A 23,016-nucleotide genomic window follows, 5' to 3' on the forward strand; every position below is an offset into this window, starting at 1 on the left:
AGAGACCCAACTGTGTAACAGCCCCGACAACCAATTTTATCTGCAGCACCTGTGGAAGCGTCTGTCACTCTAGAATTAGCTTTTATAGCCACTCCAGGTGCTGCTCCACGAACCACTGCCCACCTCTAGGCACTTACCCATTGTCTCTCAAGACAAGGAGGCCAAAGAAGAAGAAGAAGAAGAAGGCCTACTCGCCTGATGGTGTGCTCATAGAGCATAGCCATGTATTCTACATGCACAAATCATGAAATCGTGAATTGCCAGGCACCGAATTTTACAATCAAAAATGCTCTGAATTTTTTGGATGTGTATACATGAGCCTCATTATCCCTCTTATCTCGGGTCTCACAATAAATTCTGTAACCTTTCTGACCTCTTCAGTCCTGTAAGTGCTGCTCACACTCCTGAGCTTCCGTGCTTTAGCCTTGCAAACTTGGATTCTTAAAAGTGTGTTGCCAGTATGACTATTTTTAGTCTTTTCATGCTGCAGTTTGTATATTATCTTGGGGAGACGGTGATGTAGTGTTAATGACATTGAACTAGTAATCCCCAGCCCCAGGCTAATGGCTGGGGGACGTGGGTTAAATTCCACCATGGCAGCTGGTGGAATTTAAATTCAATTAGTTAATAAAAATTTGGAATTGAAAGCTAGTCTCAGTAATGGTGCCATGAAACTATCATTGATTGTCTTAAAAACCCATCTGATTCACTAATGTTCTTCAGGGAAGGAAATCTGCTGTCCTTACCTGGTCTGGCCTACATGTGAATCCAGACCCAAGCAATGTCGTTGATTCTAACTACCCTCTGAAATGGCCCATCAAGCCATTCAGTTGTCAAGGGCAATTAGGGATGGGCAACAAATGCTGGCCTTGCCAGTCATGCCCACATCCTATGAAAGAATTAAAAAAAAGCTTGGTTGCATTTTTTTTTGCTGCTGCCTTTTGCAATACCAGACTCCCTCTGCAGGGACATTTTCCCACAGTACTGCTGTTACCTTAGTGTGAGTATTCCATTGGGCCTGTCAATGGGTATTAATTATTTGGACAGGGAAGAGGAATGAAAACAGAGGGAAGAAAGGCAAGTGCGGTTGCACCTCAGGCATCTGCCATTCACTTAGAGTCAGCCAAAGGTCCAAGTATAAGATCCTGGCACATCAACTTGAAATGACTGAGAATACCAGCCATCACTAGCCAGACTTCACAAGAAAGGCCATCTACCAGAGCCCAACCAGCAGGCTAAATCTCACATGGGGACAACACAGCCCATTGCTGTGAAGATCACCACAGTAGTAACATGTTTACCTAAGTGGTTCATTTCAAGCCACTGCTGGTGACATTTGCCACATTACTCAGACTTTAGCTTGGTGACGCCTCATGAACCTTGTTTGTCAGGTTAAACTTAATTGTCAGTTTCCCCATGGAAAGAAACTAATAGCATTGCAGGATGTAGTAATTTTACTAGGTCTCAGATGTCATTGAAGTGCAGGATTTAATTGATGGTGCATAGAGCCATCAGTGCTTAACACCAACGCCATGGCATATTTGGAAAAGAAAAAAAGGACTTGCATTTACATGGTGCCGTTCATATGCTCAGCACTCAGAGCAACTTACAACCAATAGATTATTTTTGAAGTGCAGTTGTTGCTATTATGTAGATTAGCCTATATGAATAGTAAAGACTTTTATTATGCAGGAAGATGTATGGTATACCAGTAGCAAGCATGATACCTTCATATTTCAAGCAGCAGGCATACTGGATAGCTGGGTGTTAGAGGACCAACACTATCTCTGTACATCACATTGGCTATTTTTAAACTTGCTGCTCCCCTCTGAGGTACTGCAGGGGACAACAGTGCCTGAGTGGGTGAGTGAGTGGGGGGGGTGGTTGGAGTGGAGGTAGTACTGAGTGCAGGGATAGGAGTTTTTTGGGTAGGGTTACCAGAACAGGTACTTCAGGCTGTCCAGTGACCTTCTGCCCCTATACCTAGTGCTCCCCAAAGGACTGCTTTCTGCTGCAGTGTTCCTCCCTGGTCCATAAAACCACCCAGCAGCTTCAGTGGCCGCTGTGGGTCTAGGATTTGGTCCCACGACTCTGGGTATATCAAGAGCAACATATCCAGAACACCAGAAACTTACAACCTAAACACAAAGCTTCCATTTTCCTGCAAGGTCAGGGAATGGACGATGTTGGAAGCTCTCCACAGGCTGTATTATCAAACTATAAAGGAAAGTAGATTTCAGAGGAGAGAGAAAACCTAAACACTGTTCCAAGCAACTCTCTCCAATAACCAACAAGGCCAAAAATCAGGTCTCATCCATAGTAAAGGGCAATGCCTGAATATTTTCTAGGAGCCTTATGAGTCTTGCACACAGTGGGCAGAATTTTATTCGGCCTTTGGAAGTGGGAATGGTGGCGTTGGGGGATCAGAGAATTGCGTTGGAACCGTCCACCCAGACACCCAGCGCCAGGACACCATTTCCGGATTTTGGGAAAGTACCGAGGCGGCAGTGTCGCCATGACGCGATGGGAAAGCTGATTTAAATAGCTAAGCAGATGATTGTAATACCTTTGCATCTGATCCCTCTTGATTTAGTTGTGGGCATATGACATAGTGAACGGCGGACGGCACACCACGTGCCTTTGGGTTCACGGCTGTTAAAACCTGGCGGTACCGAGGCGAGAGGCTTCAGTACTGCGATGGGGAGACAGGCATGAACATTGCTGCAGAGGTGAAGAGGGGGTGCGGAAGCCATTGTCCGACAGTGTTACTGTGCACTCTAACAGAGGTATCATGTTCTCGGAGTGTCTGCCAGGGGGGCGGTGGTGTTCTCTGCGTCTCTCCCGGGAGGGTCGTGTTCTCAGGGGTTTGTGTTCTCAGGGTCTCTGCCAGGGTGGTCGTGTTCTCAGGGTCTCTGTCAGGGGGGTTGTGTTCTCGGGGTCTGTGCCAGGGGGGTTGTGTTCTCGGGGTCTCTGCCGGGGGGGTTGTGTTATTGGGGTCTCTGCCATGGGGGTCGTGTTATTGGGGTCTCTGCCGGGGGGATCGTGTTCTCGGGGTCTCTGCCAGGGGGATCGTGTTCTCGGGGTCTCTGCCGGGGGGATCGTGTTCTCGGGGTCTCTGCCGGGGGGATCGTGTTCTCGGGGTCTCTGCCAGGGGAATCGTGTTCTCGGGGTCTCTGCCAGGGTGGTCGTGTTCTCAGGGTCTCTGCCAGGGGGGATCGTGTTCTCAGGGTCTCTGCCAGGGGGGATCGTGTTCTCGGGGTCTCTGCCAGGGGGATCGTGTTCTCGGGGTCTCTGCCAGGGGAATCGTGTTCTCAGGGTCTCTGCCAGGGGAATCGTGTTCTCAGGGTCTCTGCCGGGGGGATCGTGTTCTCGGGGTCTCTGCCAGGGGAATCGTGTTCTCAGGGTCTCTGCCAGGGGAATCGTGTTCTCAGGGTCTCTGCCGGGGGGATCGTGTTCTCGGGGTCTCTGCCAGGGGGTCGTGTTCTCGGGGTCTCTGCCGGGGGGTCGTGTTCTCGGGGTCTCTGCCAGGGGGGATCGTGTTCTCAGGGTCTCTGCCAGGGGGGATCGTGTTCTCGGGGTCTCTGCCAGGGGGATCGTGTTCTCGGGGTCTCTGCCAGGGGAATCGTGTTCTCAGGGTCTCTGCCGGGGGGATCGTGTTCTCGGGGTCTCTGCCGGGGGGTCGTGTTCTCGGGGTCTCTGCCGGGGGGTCGTGTTCTCGGGGTCTCTGCCGGGGGGTCGTGTTCTCGGGGTCTCTGCCAGGGGAATCGTGTTCTCAGGGTCTCTGCCAGGGGGTCGTGTTCTCGGGGTCTCTGCCGGGGGGTCGTGTTCTCGGGGTCTCTGCCGGGGGGTCGTGTTCTCGGGGTCTCTGCCAGGGGAATCGTGTTCTCAGGGTCTCTGCCAGGGGGTCGTGTTCTCGGGGTCTCTGCCGGGGGGTCGTGTTCTCGGGGTCTCTGCCAGGGGGATTGTGTTCTCGGGGTCTCTGCCAGGGGGTCGTGTTCTCGGGGTCTCTGCCAGGGGAATCGTGTTCTCAGGGTCTCTGCCAGGGGGATTGTGTTCTCGGGGTCTCTGCCAGGGGGTCGTGCAGCGGAGGAGAGGTACAACACTTGCCATGGCTGCACCCGAGCAACCATCCAGCAGGGCATTAGACTGCTGAAGGTGAGATTCTGTCGCATGGATCGATCAGGTGGAGCCCTGCAGTATCCCCCGGCGAGGGTCTTGCATATCATGGTGGTCTGCTGTGCCTTGTACAGTCTCGCTCTGCAGAGAGGCGAGGCCTTATATGACAATGAGATGCGTGAGCATCACTCCTCCACCGACAAGGAGGACGCCGAGGAGGGAGCGGAGAAAGTGCGACTGGATGTTGAAGCCCTTGCACTGAAAGCCAGGCAGATCAAGCGACGTGCCAAGGAGGGACGAGACAACCTCATAATCATCCGCTTCCAGCCTCACTAATGTCCACTCACAGAGAATCCAATAAGACTCACCACATCCAACAGATGTTACCTTAAACAAAAACAAGAAATGCTGGATTCACTCAGCAGGTCTGGCAGCATCTGTGGAAAGAGAAGCAGAGTTAACGTTTCGGGTCAGTGACCCTTCTTCGGAACACGAAGATGTTCCCTTATGTTCTCATACCTTACCCTGCTCTGCAACCCCAGCAGGTAGTCCGTCCCCTCCTTTCCATTTGTGTTCCCTGACTTGTGTCCAGCTGCAAACCGCGCTCGTGCCCACAGGAGAACATATGGGTGAAGTCAGCAGCTCACAGTTAGGGAATGATGGAATAATGACTGTTTCACAGTGATCATCAATAAATTACACAGAAGAGCTTTATCTAAATCATTCGAAGTCAGATGTCAGGCACCCATGATTTCTCAAGTGTGACTAGGCAGTTTTCTTAAAATGTTTACGAGTGATCCCAAGAGGTGTGATTCCAGCGACAGCAGCTGGGATAGAGGCAGCTGCTGATCAGGCTGCTGCTTGGCATTTCATCACTTCAGTGGCCGTCCTCTGGCTGCTTGAGGCCTGGAAGGCGCGGCTGCCTGAGGATTTCCTGCACAGGTACAGGGCTGTCCTCGGGCATCATGGCTACTGGAGCTGGGCTCACTGGCGGAGGGGTTGAGGAGCTGCTGTCCATGGAGTGCTCTGAGGAAAGCCCCCAGCTATGGAGACCAGCCTCTCCTCCTCCCTTTCAGGGCTCGTTTGAACCACCCTGCTGACCAGAGAAGGAAGAGGAGCTGGACAGGCTCCTTGTTCTTCCCTCACCTTGTGACTGCTGAGTTTAGCTCATGGCCAAGATGATGGTATGCAGGTCTGCGCACATTTATGGGATGTGGCTGTCCATGAGGGTCGCCAAGCTCTCAATGGAGGAAGCCATAAGCTCACATGCCTGTGACATGGGAACACACATGGCATGGATGGACTTTTCCATTGTCCGCTCATGGCTGCGCATGGCCTCTGGCATCTCCAAAAGATGTTACCTTACCCTGCTCTGCAACTCCAGCATGTTCTGTGCTGTTTATACCAGAGGCTCGTCACCAGCCTGGGGCTCAGCATGGGCCTGGCCACCCACAGTCCTCCGACTGTCAGAGGCCTCGGCTGTCTCAGCCTCAGTCAGCTGCTCGGGTACATGTGCGGTGCTGTCACCAGTTTCTGATTCTAAAGCTGAACGGAAACCCACCAAGGTGAAGCTATCTGCGCTGGTGGAAGGTTCAGGAGAGTCATAGGACAGTGCATCCTCTGAGTGGTCCTCCTCCTCAGAGGTGCAGTTTTGTCCCCCTTCCACTGGAGTCTCCTGTGGACGATGACCTGCAAGAGAGAACACAAACATGTGTGGGTCAGGCTGAGTAGATAGTGTCTTTGTAACCATGCGTAATGTTGGTCTCCAGAGTTGAACTGTATGTCAATGTCAATTCTCACTCTTGTGTGGAGATTCCGTTATGGAATGGCCACCCTGGGTCCCCGCCAGTTCAAGTGCTTCCTCCTCAGCTGTGAAAAGAGGCCTGATGTCTCCCTTGTGTTGTGGGCCCTCTTGTCCTGCTAGTAGAAAGAGGGAAATAGTCATACCTTGCTGAGACATCAATATGATAGTTCTGCTAGTGGCAGCCCAACGTCCCTTACTGGGGTTTCCCATATAGCACATCCTCCCATCAGCTCCCAGGAGAGTTATTGGGCGAGGGCGGTGGGGGGTGGGTGGGGGGTGGGTGTTTGGTGAGCTGCAGCCATGCATCTGTCAGGAGGAGATCATGCTTAACATAGAAACATAGAAAATAGGAGCAGGTGTAGGCCATTCGGCCCTTCGAGCCTGCTCCGCCATTCGTTATGATCATGGCTGATCATCCAACTCAGTAATCTGCTCCCGCTTTCTCCCCATATCCTTTGATCCCTTTCGTCTCAAGAGTTATATCTAACTCCTTCTTGAAAACATACAATGTTTTGGCCTCAACTGCTTTATGTGGTAGCCCCCTTGTGGTAGCCACCTTAACCCCCTTTGCCACTGCTTTTGTGGTGCCTCCCTCCCTATGACACACTTCCTACTGCGTCACCTTATGCAAACCCTCGAAAGGAGAGAGGTAAGGAACAATAATCTTGGCGGAACGAAGGAGATTATTGACCCTCTTGCAGAACTGCACCCTTGTCCTGGGGGTGACCCCCACGGCTGTTGACCTCCTGCTTGCTTGGGCAGGCAGGAGGACCCCTTCTTGCCATCACTGGGGAAGAGCACCTCCCACCTTTCCCTTGCAGCCTTGAGGAGTATCCCGAGGGAGGCATCACTAAACCGTGTGGACACACGGTGTCTTCCTTCCTCCATGGTTGATGCAGGCTCGGTTGCAGTTTCCTTGCCTGTCAGTCAGATAAAGGGGTTTTGGGGCACCAGTCACAGCTGAAGGAGTCCTGCCACAGCAAACAGCACTGTGGAAGGCAGTTGTTTTCAAAAGGCAGTATGGCACCAGCACCTGCTTTGGGGTAATCTGACAATGTGATGGACGTCACACCTCTCCTCTTGCCGTGTGATTGGTGTGGGGAGCCAACACCTCCACTATGTCAAATGTCTGCCCACCGCGTGATTGTGATGAGGCAGCCATCCATGTGACATTCGAGAATGGCGACCATTTCTGGGCCCACTCACTAAATTCAGCCCAGCTTGTGCACAGGGTGACACCCGACTTTGCACTGGCATGCACAATGGGGCATGCTGTGCACCTCTGGTGTGTTATCAGCCTCCGCAACTGACAATATGGGGTGCACACTATGAGATTCTGATAACGTGCATAAATGGCTATACTTTGTATCACGGACATTAGAAATTAATTTATTAGTCGAGCTAAATGTTACGAACATCTTAACATTATGCACTATGCTATAAACTACCTGCCACAAAAAAGGTCATCATGGCTGGATAGTGACTGTGTATTTACCTCAACTGTAGCTGTCTTTTGTCTGGAATCAATCATGTAGATAGGTAGAATACAGTATATTGTCTTTTCCATTGCCTTCATTTAAGGCACAGTAATGGACTGAGTTTATGATTTATGAAATGGTGTGTAGTGTTCCTGTGTTTTGTTTCATGCAGGGTACTCTTGTCCACCGCCAATTCAAAATCACAACACAGTCCGATTTCAGTTATGAAGCTTGCGAGAAAGGGCAAAGTATTTGCATCAAATGTTTATCTTGTTGGAGTTGAAGCCCTTTCCCAACCCTAATAATGCTTCAGGCAGGATCATGAATGTTTGTTAAGAGGAGACGTTTGTGATAACAGTGTTTGTTATACTGTAACATGATCAGAACTTGTTTGGGGAAAATGCTACATTGTTTTTTTTCCAGATTGGCAGTGGTTTTAAGGAACAAACCTTAACTTGCTGGAGTTAAGTCCATGTCAAAGAACAAAGGCTCTTAGATTCATTGGATGAACAAGGCTAAATGAGAGTTGGCTGGTAACGACTAGTTTTATGGCTGAAATGTGATGAAACATAGAAAACTTGCTCAGTGTTAAAGTGCTACTGATTGGAAGCATTATTGTGTGCTTGATGATGTTTGTAAATAACCTCTGTTCTTATACAAGATAGATAAAATACTTACACTACAGAAGTATAATAAAACTTACCTCTTTGACCCAGCTTTTGGTCATCTTCGCTAATATGCCTTAATGTGGTTCGGTGCCAAATTTTATTTGATAACAATCCTGTGAAGCTCCTTGGGATGTTTTGCTATATCAAAGGCACTATATAAATGCAAGTTGTTGCTGTTGTTGTAAGTTACAATATCCCACGTGGGTAGAGATAATTTTTATAGGGGGATCTTTAGGAATAAGTGCAAGGACAATGAACGATGTGTACTCTTACATTAGTCCAATGTCATTCATTTATATTTAAAATAAAGGAAGGATATTGTAAAAGCAAATTTCCACATCCATTCCCCATCCTAAGTGTGTCCATTTTACTGAGTTGAGTACACTAGAATTACTTCAGGCCTGATCATTTCTTTACAGTTCCCCATGCCCCACAGTAGAACAGTAGAGAGCGAAAAATTTACAATCTTTGTTCTTGGGACTTTTTTTAAAAAATGCCCCCGCTAAGTGCTGCTAAAATTATACATGTACACAAAATCAATTGAAAGAAACATCTGAAGATAGTTTGTGGATATTATTATCAGTGCTGTGAAGTGGACATCCTGGAAGAGAGCCAGCTCGCTCTGCCCCATCCTCATGCATCTGCTGCATTGCATTAGATGAATACAGCGCTCCTGTCAATGGTTGACAATTAAAACACCATTCCCTGTCTACTGAGTACCACTTTATTGAATGCTATTCTGGTATCTAGCAGTTCATTTTTGAATTGGATTTAAATGGACTGAGTGAAAGAAACCATTTCAAATGTCTCAAGTCGTTCTAGATCTAGATATTTCTGGGCAGCCTATTGCACAGTAATTGGTCTGTTCTGGCATAAAGACTAAATGCATCCATGATAAAGCTTTCTTACAGTCCTCCCCAGATTTGTTTAAAGCATGCAGAATTTGTATCTTTGGCTCATAATTATATGATCTCCAAATATCCAATGTATCATAAAATCTGCAGTTGCTTCACAAGTTTGCCTGGTTAGAGATAATCATGCATAATATAAAAGTAATAATTTATCTTATTCCTAATTCACTTCATGGTGCCTTTTTTATTTTTGCATGCCTCTTACAGATATGCAACCTGAAATATTATGATTAGAGACCTATCATTCTGACTAATTTTACTGAACAAAGTATGTGAATGACAGAGATTCTAACAGCCAGATAGGAAATAACCTCTTCTATTATTATACATTGAAACCAATATTGTTTATATAAAATGCTGTATCAAAATGCCAGCTTTTTGCTGTTGCTCCAATGCAAACCATGACTTTTTAGGGCCGATTTTTCCAAATGTGTGCTTCTAGTAAGGAGGCTTACTTGCTGAGAGAGTATTATCACAGGTATGCTACCATAACTTTCTGCCCTTACATTTGTTGAAATGGCGTGATGCAAGCAGCATGTTTTCCTCCCCCACCCCCATTGCTGGATTAGAGCATTACCCTGAATAGTTCCATGTACTCTAGTTCCATGTACTCTGCACCTGCCCTGACATCGGCAGTGGGGTGATACTTTGCCAAAGATTTTTCCAATGATTGTGATATTTTTTCAGAATGCCAGAGTATATTAAATGGGATGTTGGTGTAGATTTTATTGCTGAATGCAAACTAATGAAGTTAAGAGAGACAATTTGGTTCAAGTTCATGCTGGTAGTGAGGAAAATCAATGAAATTAAATGGATTCAGTTTAGTCTGCATATGCAGCGGAATGTGTTTGCAGCCACAGGCCATGCCTTTCCAGACTTTTGACTGTAATCAACAACAGCACAGTAAAGGCTTGTCTGCTCACGGGTTTAACAAGTACTGTAGATTGCTTACTGTAAAACATGGCAAGCTGCCAATCTGCTGCTCAAGTTTCACTGTAAACTGGCAGAAGCTCAGGGTTTTCAGTGCTTTGCTTTTGCTGTCGTGATTTCCTTTTCAGAATCGCATTTGAAAATGCAGTGTTCCACAAATCATAGTTGAAAATGTGTTGAGAACACGGCAGTATGGTTGGTTATTGTATTTAATCTCGGAGTTTAATATAGCCTGAACTAGTTGGATGAACTCCCTTTTCTCCTTTGGATGTAAGAGTCCTAAGTAAAAGTAGATTCAGAAGATCACCAGATAATTACAAATAAGAAAGGCCCTTTGACCCCATCTTAATTCTCACAAATGAGAATACATTCATTCATTTTGGCAAAAGAGTGAAAACAAGTGCTAAGTGGGTGCTGTCCTGATAAGACACACCTGTTTGAAAGTCTGGTTTTAGCCCACACATTTGGGGCTAATTGGTGATTACCATGATTTAAACATATCTGGAGATGCTGAAATAGACACCTGCAGGTTTAGTACTCAAGTGCTGATTAGAAACAATTTTTGTGGATTGATATATATAACCTTCACACATGCACTTCCACAGAAGGTGTAAATCACATTGGCTGATGAATAGCAAAACATTTCTGGGTGGCTCATGGGCCAAGGGATAGGGTGCACAGGTTCTTGGACAGGACGCTGAAGGTCGAGGTAGAGGAGGGATGTCCTGGCCCTGCAGTGGGGTAGGGAGTCCACTTGTCCCTCCTGTCCCTTTCACCTGAAGTAACTGGTGCTGCTGTTCCTTCTGCAAACCAAGGGGAAACCCTAGCAAGATGCCTATAACCAAGCACTCCCTTTCTCCTGGTAACTCCTATAGGTAGTCACTAAGTAAAGTAGCACAGCATTCACTCACTTTAGGTAAATTACTCAGAATTTCCCGCCCCACCACAAATTGAAGCCTTTAAGGGACAATTAATATCCAATTAAGGACTACTTCCCACTGCCACTAGTATTAACCCAGCAGCGGGCGGGCCTGTCACGACATGGGAGCAATGCATGCAAATTCATGTGGGGTTGCTTGTGGTTTCCTGGCAGGGGGTCCCTCTTTTTCAAAGGCATTCAGTGCCAAATCAAGAGATCCTGCATCAGGAAGGGGAGGACCCGCTGAGAGCCACAGCAACACCCCCTCCCCTTCAACCCCCACCCACGAAACCCTCCCAGCGTCACTGACCACTTACCTGGGTCGCTCTGCTATCCTGGGCCTCTGGTGGGTGTCGTTCCGGCCGCAGCCACTGTCTCCCAGGTGGTGCTGCTGAGCAAAATAGCTGCCAGCCTGTGATTGGCCAGCAGCTGTCGGCCGTCAGGACTTTCCGACCCTGGGGTCCAGATCCCAGGAAAGGCCCGCCAGTGGCCTGTCAAGTGCCTGATTGGCTCTTAATATGGCGAGCCTTCCCCAAAGGAGGCAATGTGGGTCTCTCACTGTATTGTCTGCAAATTTGGTTACAATACACCCAGTCCCTTCATCCAAGGCATTATTATAGATCGCAAAGAGTTGAGACCCCAGCACTGACCCCTGTGGCACTCCACTAGTTTGCCAACTTGAAAATGCCCCATTTATCCTGATTCTCTCTTTCCTGTTAGTTAGCCAATCTTCTGTCCAAGCTAATATATTACCCCTACACCATGAGCTCTCATCTTGTGTAGTAACCTTTTATGTGACACCTTATCGAATGCCTTTTGGAAATCTAAATACACTACATACACTGGTTCCTCTTTATCCACCCTGCTTGTTCCATCATCAAAGAACTCTAATAAATCTGTCAATTTTGATTTTCTCTTCTTAAAACCATGTTGACTCTGCCTTATTGCATTATGATTTTCTAAATGCCCTGCTACTGCTAATGGATTCTAGCATTTTCCCAATGACAGATGTTAGACTAACTGACCTATAGTTTCCTGCTTTCTTTCTCCCTCCTTTCTTGAATAGAGGTGACATTTGCAGTTTTCCAATTCAGTGGGACTTTTCCAGAATCTAGGTAATTTTGAAAGATTACAACCAACGCATCCACTATCTCTGCAACCACTTCTTATAAGACCCTAGGATGCAGGGGACTTGTCAACTTTTAATCCCATTAGTATTTCCAGTATTTTTTCTCTAGTTGCCTCTTGATTTTCTACTATTGTTGGGATGCTTTTTGTGTCTTCTACTGTAGAGACAGATAGAAAAGACTTGTTCAAAGTCTCTGCCATTTCCTTGTTTCCCATTATTAATTCCACAGTCTCATCCTGTAAGCGACCATTGCTTACTTTAGCTACTCTCTTCCCTTTTATATATTTGGAGAAGCTTTTACTGTCTGTTTCTATATTTCTTGCTAGTTTGCTCTCAGACTCTGGTTACTGCAAATGAGACAAGATTGAGGAGCTTGAGCAATGTTCAGTACTGAGCAATAAGGGTGGCCTATCACCTCTCACACTTTAACTGATCAATCTAGCTGCACAACATGGGCTGGATTTAATGGGTCCCCCAGAGATGGTCTAGGAGCCAGGGGGCCCATGGAATTACGGTGGCATGCGGGGGACAGAGGGCCTGTCACCTGCCCGTTGCACTGCAATGAAGTCGTGGGAGGGAGAGGCCGACAACAGCCTCCCCACGCTGAAGCCAGTTGAGGTCCTTAAGAGGCCTATTATCAGCCACTTAAGGGCCTCGTCCCCACCGCCACTGGAATTAAGTCAGGAGTGAGGGGGTCCTCCGCTACGCGAGGAGGTCGCCCAGTAAAACGAGCTGACCTCCCTGTGGGCTTGGGGGGTTGGGGCCCTCCTCCGTGGCCAATGTGTGGCCCATGGAGGGCCCCCGGTAGAAAACAACCCACCTCCCTGAACACTGCCACCTCCCGCACTCATCGTCCACCCTCTCCCCGCGACCCACCCACCCCCTCCATTGCTGGGTCCTGTCAGGCTGGCCCCGATAGCCCGCCTCATTCACCTTTGGTCCCGGGGTCTCCAGTGCTGGGCCTAGTTCCAAAGCTTCCAGTAGTACCAGCAGTGGCCATCACTCCTGGTGGCGCTGCCAATACTGCTGAGCTGCTGGCCTTCTGATCGACTGATAGCTCTGCGAGGCGGGATCCCTGTCTTTAAAGGGACAAGAATACCGGCACCCGGCACTTAATTGCCCGGGAACTGTTAAATAAAGCTGGGAGGGGCTCCAAATGGCCGAGGGGGGTTCCCACTTCCTTTTCAACCTGGTGCCAGGAGCCCCATCGGCTCCACTAAATCCAGCCCCAACTGTGGACTGCAAACAATGGAAAAAGACTTTGAATGCTGTATCAGGGGTGCATATGTAAGTCAGGCACCAATCCATCATTGTTGAAAGGGGAAGAAGGACAAAATCCATCTGGTACATTTCTAACATTATACTTTCTGTAGGTCTGCAGTAGATGGCAGACCTTGGGAACATTAAATCAGACAGGATTCTGTCACAGTGGCTAACTGAGTCAGAGGCACTGATTTCACACACCTGTAAGAATGGACTGTCACAAATACCACATTGTCAAAAAGAAAAAAAATGTTCAAAAGGCAATAAATCATGTGCCATCCTTCCAAGCTCCCAATGTTACTGACTGTCAGCTTTCAGCCTTCAGGTAAGGAAAAATGCTGGAGGTCAGGATGGTGAGGAAGAGGAGGAGGAATTTTTTAGTGTATGGAGGCTTTGTGTACAAGGGTGTCACTTTTTTGTGTGAGCATGTGTTATTCTATCTGGTATGTATTTTTGTGCGCATTGGGTCTCACATTCTTATGTATGGGGTGTTGCACTTTTTAAAGTATGGTGGTTGCTTTTTTTTTGTATATGGTGGTTTGGAACTTTACGTATGGATTTTCTGTGTGTTGGGGCATTTCTGCATAATTATGTAGCGCGTTCACTGGGTTGGACATCACTGATCTAGCTGACATGTCATTGTTGCATTCTCAGAGACTTTGGCAGTTACATAAGAATAAGGACATAAGAAATAGGAGCAGGAATAGGCCATACAGCTTCTCAAGCCTGCTCTGCCATTCAATAAGATCATGGTTGATCTGATCTTGGCCTCAACTCCACTTTCCTCTCTGTTCTTCATAACCCTTGACTCCCCAGCAGTTCAAGAATCTGTCTATCTCAGCCTTGAATATATTCAATGATTCAGCCTCCGCTGCAATCTGGGGTAGATAATTCCAAAGATTCATGACCCTATGAGAGAAGAAATTCATCCTCATCTCCGTCTTAAATGGGAAACCCCTTATTCTGAGACTGTGTCCCCTGGTTCTATATTCACCAACCAGAGGAAACATCCTATCCACATCTACCCTGTCACACCTGTAAGAATTTTGTACGTTTCAATGAGATCACCTCTCATTCTTCAAAACTCTGGAGAATACAGGCCCAGTTTCTGCAATCTCTTCTCATAAGACAGTCCAACCATCCCAGGGATTAGTCTGGTGAACCTCTGCTGTACTCCCTTTCTGGCAAGTATATCCTTCCTTAGATAAGGAGACCATAACTGTACACAATACTCTAGGTGCTGTCTCACCAAGCTCTATACAATTTCAGCAAGACATCTTTACTCCTGTACTCAAATCCTCTTGCAATGAAGGCCAACATACTATTTGCCTTTCTAATTGCTTGCTGCACCTACATGCTAGCTTTTAGTGACTCATGAAAAGGACACCCAGCACCATTTGGGACATCAACACTTTCCAACCTCTCACCATTTAAGAAATACTCTACCTTTCTTTTTTTTAACCAAAGTGGATAACTTCACACTTATTCACATTATATTCCATCTGCCATGATCTTGCCCATTCACTTAGCCTGTCCAAATCCCCTTGAAGCCTCCTTGCAGCTTCCTCAGAGCTTATGTTCCCACCTACTTTTGTGTCATCAGCAAATTTGGAAATAATATATTTCGTCCCCACATCCAAATCATTTATGTAGATTGTGAACAGCTGTATCCCAAGCACTGATCCTTGCAGCACCTCACTAATAACAGTCTACCATCTTGAGAATGACCCATTTATTCCTACTTTCTGCTTCCATTGTAGTATATTACCCTAAATACCAAGACCCTGTAGAGCTGTAGTAAGACTTCTCTACTTTTATATGCTATTCCCCATGCAATGAAGGCCAGCATTCCATTTGGCTTCCTAATTACTTCTGTACCTGCATGATTGGGTGGCAGCTCTTGGAGACGGGACTTCCTGCCTCAGAGAGATGGAAGTCCTGCCCTAGTCTAATTAAAGGCCAGGGGAGTGTTAAATCCTGGTGTGGCTCCCCAGGCCCTGGGGAGGTGGGCTCACCCCCGACTTTTTTGGCCGGTGGGCGGTGCCTCACACCCAACGTAAAATTCCAGCCTTTGTGTCCTCCTGAAAACTTACTTTCCCACCTATCTTTGTATTGTCAGCAAATTCGGCTACAGTAAACTTGGTCCCTTCATCTAAGTTATTAATATAGATCGTAAATAGTTTAGGCCCCAGCACTGATCCTTGTGGCACCCCACTAATTACAGTTTGCCAACTTGAAAATGACGCATTATTCCCAACACTTTGTTTTCTGTTAGTTAGCCAATCTTCTATCCTTGCTAACATATTATCACCATAACTACAAGCTGTTATCTTGTGCAGTAACCTTTTATGTGGCACCTTATCGGTAATCTTTTGAAAATCAACTACACTATATCTACTGATTCCCCTTTATCCACCTTACTTGTTTCATCCTGTGGACTCGATGGGCTGAATGGCCTCCTTTTGTGCATTAATTTCTCTATGACTCTATCCTCAAAGAACTCTAATAAATTTGTCAAACATGATTTCCCTTTCATAAAACCATGTTTTCTCTGCTTGATTGTATTATGATTTTTAAATGTCCTGCTACTACTTCCTTAATAATGGATTTCATCATTTTCCCAATGACAGATGTTAGGTTAGCTGGCCTACAGTTTGCTGTCTCCCTCCTTTCTTGAATGGGGATGTAACATGCTGGGACCTTTCCAGAAACTAGGGAATTTTGGAAGATTACAACCAATGCATCCACTATCTCTGCAGCCACTTCTTTTAAGACCCTAGGATGCAGGCCATCAGGTCCAGGAGACTTGTCAGTCTTTAGTCCCATTAATTTGTCTAGTAATTTTTCTCTGATGATAGTGATTGTTTTAAGTTCCTTTTTCTCTTTCACCCCATGATTTTCCATGATCATTAGGGTGCTTTTTGTGTCTTCTTCCATGAAGCCAGATACAAAATGTTTGTTCCAAGTCTCTGCCATTTCCTTGTTTCCCATTATTAATTCCCCAGTCTCATCCTCTAAGGGACCAATGTTTACTTTAGGTACTCTCTTCCTTTTTATATATTTGTAGAAGCTCTTACTGTCGATTTTTATGTTTCTTGTTAGTTTACTCTCATTCCCTATTTTCTCCCTCTTTTTTTTTTGGCATCCTTTGCTGGTTCCCGTGCTGTTCCAGTGGATCAGGTGGATATTGGAAATCCTAAGGCACCATTCATTGAGGACCAGAGAGTTCTGGCCAACATTCTTCCCTCAAACAGAATTACCAAAAAGACTCTTTATTAATCTCTTCTCTGTTTGTGAGATCTTACTGTATGCAAAATGGGTTCCATATTTCAAATTATTGTTTGTATATGAAGTGCTTTGGATCTGAGAGATGTGATAAGGAGTTATATAAACCAAGTCTTTCAATATATCTTTGAACAGAAGAATTAGCAACTATTTTTTTTATTGTATCTAGAGCTGGAAATGAAAGACTTTCATTTGTATGCATCTTTTGCAACCTCAGGATATTTCAAAGCCCTTTACAGCCAATGAAATACTTTTGAAGTGTAGTGATGTAGGAAATTCGGTATCCAATTTGCACACAGCAAACTCTCACAAACAGCAATGTGATAATGACCAGATAATCTGTATTTGGTGTTGGGTGAGGAATAAATATTGGCCACTGGGAGAACTCCCGTACTCATCTTTGAATAGTACCTTGGGATCTTTTACATCCACTTGAGAAGGCAGATGGGGCCTCAGTTTAACGCCTCATCTGAAAGACGGCACTTCCAACAGTGCAGCACTCCCTCAGTACTTGAGTAGTATATTAAAAGTTTTGCATACACTGCATCCTTTTTGTAAAGTCCCACTTACTTCCTGGAACACTTAATCTGCCACACAGTTGCAAACACGCCTCGTATTATAAAACTGTGTATCCTGTACTCACCTTGAACAATGCCATGGAAGATCTGCCATTCTAAATGTGAAAGCTTTCGAGCCTGTCATAGTTGAGATATCACACCAGACGCAAAACAACCTTCAAAAAATATACAAAAAAAAGGTCATCACTTCCTGCTGTTACCAAGTTACAGAGAAACAATCACCCTTTCATTAGCCTCAGCATATGCTGACTTCAGTGTGCCAAGGAGAAATTGGCCTGTTCATTTGTTCATTGATGTCAACTTCTTCCCAGAAGGTTGACTACCGTGGATCTCCAGCTCTGTCTGTCCTGTACTGCCCTTACTCATTCCGTATAGGTCAACTGCATCCAGTCCATTGTATCCAACATCCATTTTCTCCTCTGCTTCCCTCTCCCACGTTTTCTGTTGATTTTTCCTTCCAATCTGTCCACCTTCTGCTCTAATGATCTGACCAAACTATTGTATCTTTCTCTCTTTGATATTATGCACTAATTTCCTCTTTTCTCCTGCCCTATTTTATTGCTACATTTATACCAGATTGATTTTGATAAAAAGTCCGCAGAGCCTGTAATTGACCTCAAAATGTGCATATTTAAAGCAATTAGATCCTGCTGCCTTAAAGTGATAAGGAAGTTATAAACATCTGCATCTTAGCAGCAGAGTAATACATTGTGTATTATATGGTGCAGTGCTGCTATTTTTATAAAATACTTTATCCCCCAAGTTCCTCTGTGGGGAGTGGGACAATGTCAGGGGAATATTGTTGGGATGGGGTGGTCAGAAATTGTTAAGGTGAATATTGTGTGAGGAGTTGGACAATGTCAGGGTAATATTGTTGGGGAGGGGAGTCAGACATTGTGTGAAATAAATATTACAGGGTCAGTCATTGTGGGCATGTGGGGGGTTAAGTAGACATCAAGAGAGCATTCAGGCATCACTTCAGTTGAACATGACATAGATGGAGGTGAATCAGACATTGCAGGGGGAGTTTAACATCATGGTGAAGGAACAGTGAATTAGACAGAAACAAAAACAAGAAATGCTGGAATCACTCAGCAGGTCTGGCAGCATCTGTGGAAAGAGAAGCAGAGTTAACGTTTCGGGTCAGTGACCCTTCTTCGGAACTCTGAAGAGGAGGCGGTTGGGACCAGGAAACTGGAAATTGTCAAAATGACGTAGGGCGTCAGAAGAGTCACGGATGTAGGTGGGAAGAGACTGGACCAGCGGAGATAAGATAGAGTCTAGATAGGAAGAAATAAATTCAGTGGGGCAGGAGCAGGCTGACACAATGGGTCTGCCGGGACAGTCCCGTTTGTGGATTTTGGGAAGGAGGTAGAAGCGGGCTGTCCGGGGTTGTGGGACTATGAGGTTGGAAGCCGTAGAGGGAAGATCTCCAGAGGAGATGAGCTCAGTGACAGTCCTTTGGACGGTGGCTTGATGTTCGGTGGTGGGGTCATGGTCCAGAGGGAGGGAGGAAGAGGTGTCTGTGAGTTGGCGTTGAGCTTCTGCAAGGTAGAGGTCGGTACGCCATACAACAACAGCACCACCCTTGTCTGCAGGTTTGATGACCATGTCGGGGTTAGACCTGACAGAACGGAGTGCCTCAAGTTCAGAGGGGGACAGGTTAGAGTGAGTGAGGGGGGCAGAGAAATTGAGACGACCAATGTCTCGCCGACAGTTTTCAATGAAGAGATCAAGAGCGGGTAAGAGGCCAGGGGGAGGGGTCCAGGTAGAGGGAGAATGCTGGAGGCGGGTGAATGGGTCTGCTGGTCGGGGGGAGGACTCCTGGTCGAAGAAGTGAGCCCGGAGGCGGAGGCGGAGGCGACGGAAGAAGAGCTCAACGTCATGCCGAGCGCGAAATTCATTGAGGTGGGGACGTAAGGGGATAAAACTGAGACCTTTGCTGTGTACAGAACGTTCAGCATCAGAGAGGGGGAGGTCAGAGGGTATAGTGAATACACGGCAAGGGGTCAGATCAGAAGGAGTGGGGTCAGAGGGAAGTGAAGCGGAAGGAGGATCTGGAAGAGGATTCGTCCCCATCAGGAAGCCCACTAGTGTTCTTTAAAATATGTAACTTCACTTTGAATGCAATTAAACTTAGATCTATGAGTGGAAAATTGAATGATTCACTGGAAGGCAGTGCTATTGCAGTGGCACAAATTTTAGATCAGTCAGTAGTCAGTGGTCATATTAGGTGCCGGAAACATATAAATAGACTGTTCCTGTGCCTTCTTCACACACGAGGATGAGTGCAGCCCAAGGAGGTCTCATTACTATTGTCAGTGCTGTTGGTACAGGATAAAGCATGCTTAAAGTGGGGAGGTAGTGCCCTATCAGTTTTCTCATAGCCATCGAGGAGACTTACAGAAGATATCCATGATTTCAATAGCTGTGTTCAACAGTGCAAAATATCACCTGCTGGCTTAACCTTCATCCCCTAAGTGCCCATTAGTGATAATAGATGCACACATTTACACATAAGGAGACTATGGCCATGAATTTGGACTCTGTAGCGCCGCTGGTGCTGGTGCTACAGAAGCCCCAAACTGAAAAAATGTTGGCCAGAATGCTTCCGGCCACCTCTGGCAAGGCCTGCACAGCACGCACTGACTGGAAGGGCGCTAGTGCCGGCATGTTGTGCGGGAACCAGTAGCATGCAGAGTGCTGCCATTTTGGACTGTGCAGGTCCTGTTAAAGCACTCTCCTGATCACTCTCAGTCCATCATGCGTTCAGCTGCACAAGGGATACCCCACTAGCACTATTTAAAAGGTGAACCATCCAACGTCCAGCTAAGGTGCTTTTGACTTAATTTTGCTGATGCAGAGTTTGTCGCAGTACTATGTTTTGTGTTATTGGAGTTATGCTTTTTTTTTGGATTTTCAAGGGAGTGATGATGGATCTTGACAAGGTGGTCAGAGGGGTTATTTGGCCTGTCAGAAGAAAGAAGACATCAGTAATGGGGGCTGTAGTTGCAGTCTCTCTTGGGCTGCAGCATGACTCGGAAATGGAGCTCAGGTAACCAAGGGGGGAAGCAATGTACTGAGGGAGGAGGAGGCGTTTTAATAGAAGGTCTTACCCACCATGCATCTTTAGGAAGCATTTCTCCTACCTCCACCTCAACCAGAAGCAGTGGTCACTGAACTATGCCGCCTTCTACAATGTAACCTGCAGCCTCACAGTGGAAGGCGGGGACAGCACTGCTAGTGACCATCAAGCTCACTGTTGCCCTAAATTGCTACACCAGTGGAATCTTCCAGGTGGGAGCAGGCGACCTCAGCGACATCTCACAGTTCGCCATACCCCACTGCATCATGGAGGTGACAGAGGCTCTGTATAGAAGGTCAGGGGACTTCATCATCTCTCTGACCAGAGAGAAGCAGGAGTAGCTAGCATCTGGATTTGCCAAGCTGGTGCAATTCCCAGTGGTAAAGGGTGCAATCAACTGCACACATGTGGTTCTGTGGGCCCCATATGTTAATGGGGAGATGTTTTGTAACTGGAAGGGCTACCACTCTATTAATGCCCAAAAGATCCTCTTGGTGAATGCCTGCTATTCTGACAGCAGCCACGACGTATTCATCCTGCGCCAGTCAGCGGTACTCACCATCTTTGAGCCACCATGAAGAACTGAAAACTGGCTGCCCAGTGACAATGGATACTGTTATAAACGCTGGACCTTTTAACATGATTATGTTTTAAAAATTGTAATTTTTGAAAGTTCAAGATGGAGTCTGGAAGGTCAGGTGACTTCACCTCACTACTCTATGAAAGGTTACCAGGACAACAGAGAACACAGATCAAAGACTTTCTTCTGAAAACCAGAGACTGCAGGGCTAACACCAGAAGAACAATGGTTTTCGCACTCCCAGACTTGTTGGTAGTAAAACAAGGAGTCAGCAATATACTAGGCAGCTGTCAAACCTGGGAGCAATGGAAAGGCCCAAGTGGCTTTGTGAAACCAGACTTCTGAGCTCTGCATTTTTTGGAACAATGCAATAATCTATTGACTTCTGAGCCCAGATAAATTTAACAGACTTTCTGAAGGCAAACAGGCTGTAAGAGAACAAACCAACAGCTGTGGCCTCAAGGCAGGCTGGAAGAAGGGAAGTCAGTGGTTGCAGCTTCACACCAGGCTGTAAGAGAAGAACCCAGCATTGCAACCTCGAGAGAAAGAAGGCACTTGCTCTCAGATGCCTGTTACAGTAAAATGCTGCGAAGACCTGAACCTGTTTTGAGAGTCGAATTGTGTGGAGAAGTAGAAGGCGAGCAGAATCACCAGGAAATGTCTTATTCATGAATGTCCAGGTCGGAAGTGCTCGGAGAAGTGAACGAAAAGAGCATTGATTTTTGAAATAATCTGGGAGATCCAACTCATTGCAAAGGGGAGAAGTTTTGGACTTTTAACTGCAAAGGATTTTGTCATCAAAAAGGACTGTGTAACGTATAAGTGTGGTGTGAAGTTGTTACGTATTTTAATAAGTAAAGAAAATACCTTTCTATGTAATTTGGGGTATCAGCTACTTACAAAGTACTACTCAGTTAATGGGGATTTCTTTTAGTTTGGTTGTTATAATAAAAGTCTTAAAACGTGAAATCTTCTTGTGTCATTCTTGAAATTGTTCTGGGGGTAAATGTCTTGTATTTTTCATGTTAACAATCTCAGAGAGGTCATAACAAATCTCACTCTGCACCTGGCTAATGACGCCCCTCCACCATCCGACCACATGAGGACAGATTGCTTGCAATGAGAGCCATGCAGCAACCAGGAACATTGTGGAACAAACCATCAGTGTCCTTAACCAACAGTTTTGCTGCCTGGACTGCCTGAGTACTCACCAGAGCATGTGTTCAAGTTCATAGTGCTGTGCTGTGTCCTCCGAGCACAGCCCTTGCCACCAGGCCTTCAGAGGCCACCTTGGGAGGAGAAGGAAATGGAAGAAGAGGCGGAGGAGGAAGATGAGACAGGGAAAAGGCATCCAGGACTCTGCTCCAGAAGGGCTGTTCGTGAGTGGATACTGAGATTCCAGTTCCTCTGAGATCTCATCCTCACATCACCATCGCTGCACAATTCCCCACCTTTCAATCCATCTGCTATGGAACATCATGGTGCCCTCTTGGCCAAAATTTTGAAATAAAAGCCCCAACGAAAATCCATTTTATAATAACTTTATCCAACAACACTCCCAATAATACATACAAAACTGAACTATTCACCTTTGTGTATTTCCTTACTGCCTGTCTTGGGAGTGCCTTTGCCTTTCCTACTGCTATCCCAGTGGCTGCAGCAATGCTGGTGGAAAGCTGCTGACTTTCAGCGGGGAAGACTGCAGATGGCCTTGCAGGACGCCCTCGAGCAGCTCTGGACTTTGTAGGTCCGACTTCAGACTGCACCACCTTGGCATGGGCGGCAGCAGTCTGGGCTGGCTGGCTGAGAGGTAACAGCAAGAACAGTGGTGGGAGGATGCTGAGAGAGGACAGCAGGTTCATGCACCATGGCACTATTGTCATTCCCCTGGGGCGGTGCCTCAGCAATCCTAGTAATCTGTTGGAAGATTGCTAGACTGCTTTGACACCCTGCATACCCCTTTAAACACTGAGATCTGCAGTCAGGATGGCAGCAGTCTGAGCCTGCATGGCACCAAGCTGGGCTTGCATGGGAACAAGCATGAATTTCGTAACCTGAGTCTGAGCTTCCGCTGCAGCACTGAGATGTTGGGTGACTTCTGCTGGGTGATTTCTGCTTTTGGAAGCTGAGACATCGGCCACCAAACACTGCATCATGGTTGGGTCCAAAAGTGCTCTCATGGAGTTGGCCACCACTTCCACACTGGAAAGGATGGGCTTCAAGCTTTGTCCGAAGCCCTGTACCAAGTTGGAGTCAGACTCCTCCATGTT

The 23,016-nt window shown here is 46.6% G+C and overlaps 1 protein-coding gene across 4 annotated transcripts in view; it reads left to right on the forward strand.

Moving 5' to 3' along the window:
• Nucleotides 1–23,016, forward strand: part of nr3c2 (nuclear receptor subfamily 3, group C, member 2) — a 438,927-nt gene that overhangs the window by 101,313 nt on the left and 314,598 nt on the right. The window contains exon 1 of one of the 4 annotated variants that reach the window (XM_068041191.1): nucleotides 7,888–7,931. The exons of the other annotated variants lie outside the window; for them this stretch is intronic. Coding sequence (XP_067897292.1) covers nucleotides 7,918–7,931 — 14 coding nt within the window. The 5' untranslated portion in view covers nucleotides 7,888–7,917. Of the gene's footprint in view, nucleotides 1–7,887; nucleotides 7,932–23,016 lie in introns of those variants that run through there. 4 annotated transcript variants of the gene reach the window in all.

This window comes from Heterodontus francisci, chromosome 1, assembly GCF_036365525.1.
Source record: "Heterodontus francisci isolate sHetFra1 chromosome 1, sHetFra1.hap1, whole genome shotgun sequence".
Lineage (NCBI taxonomy): Eukaryota > Metazoa > Chordata > Chondrichthyes > Heterodontiformes > Heterodontidae > Heterodontus > Heterodontus francisci.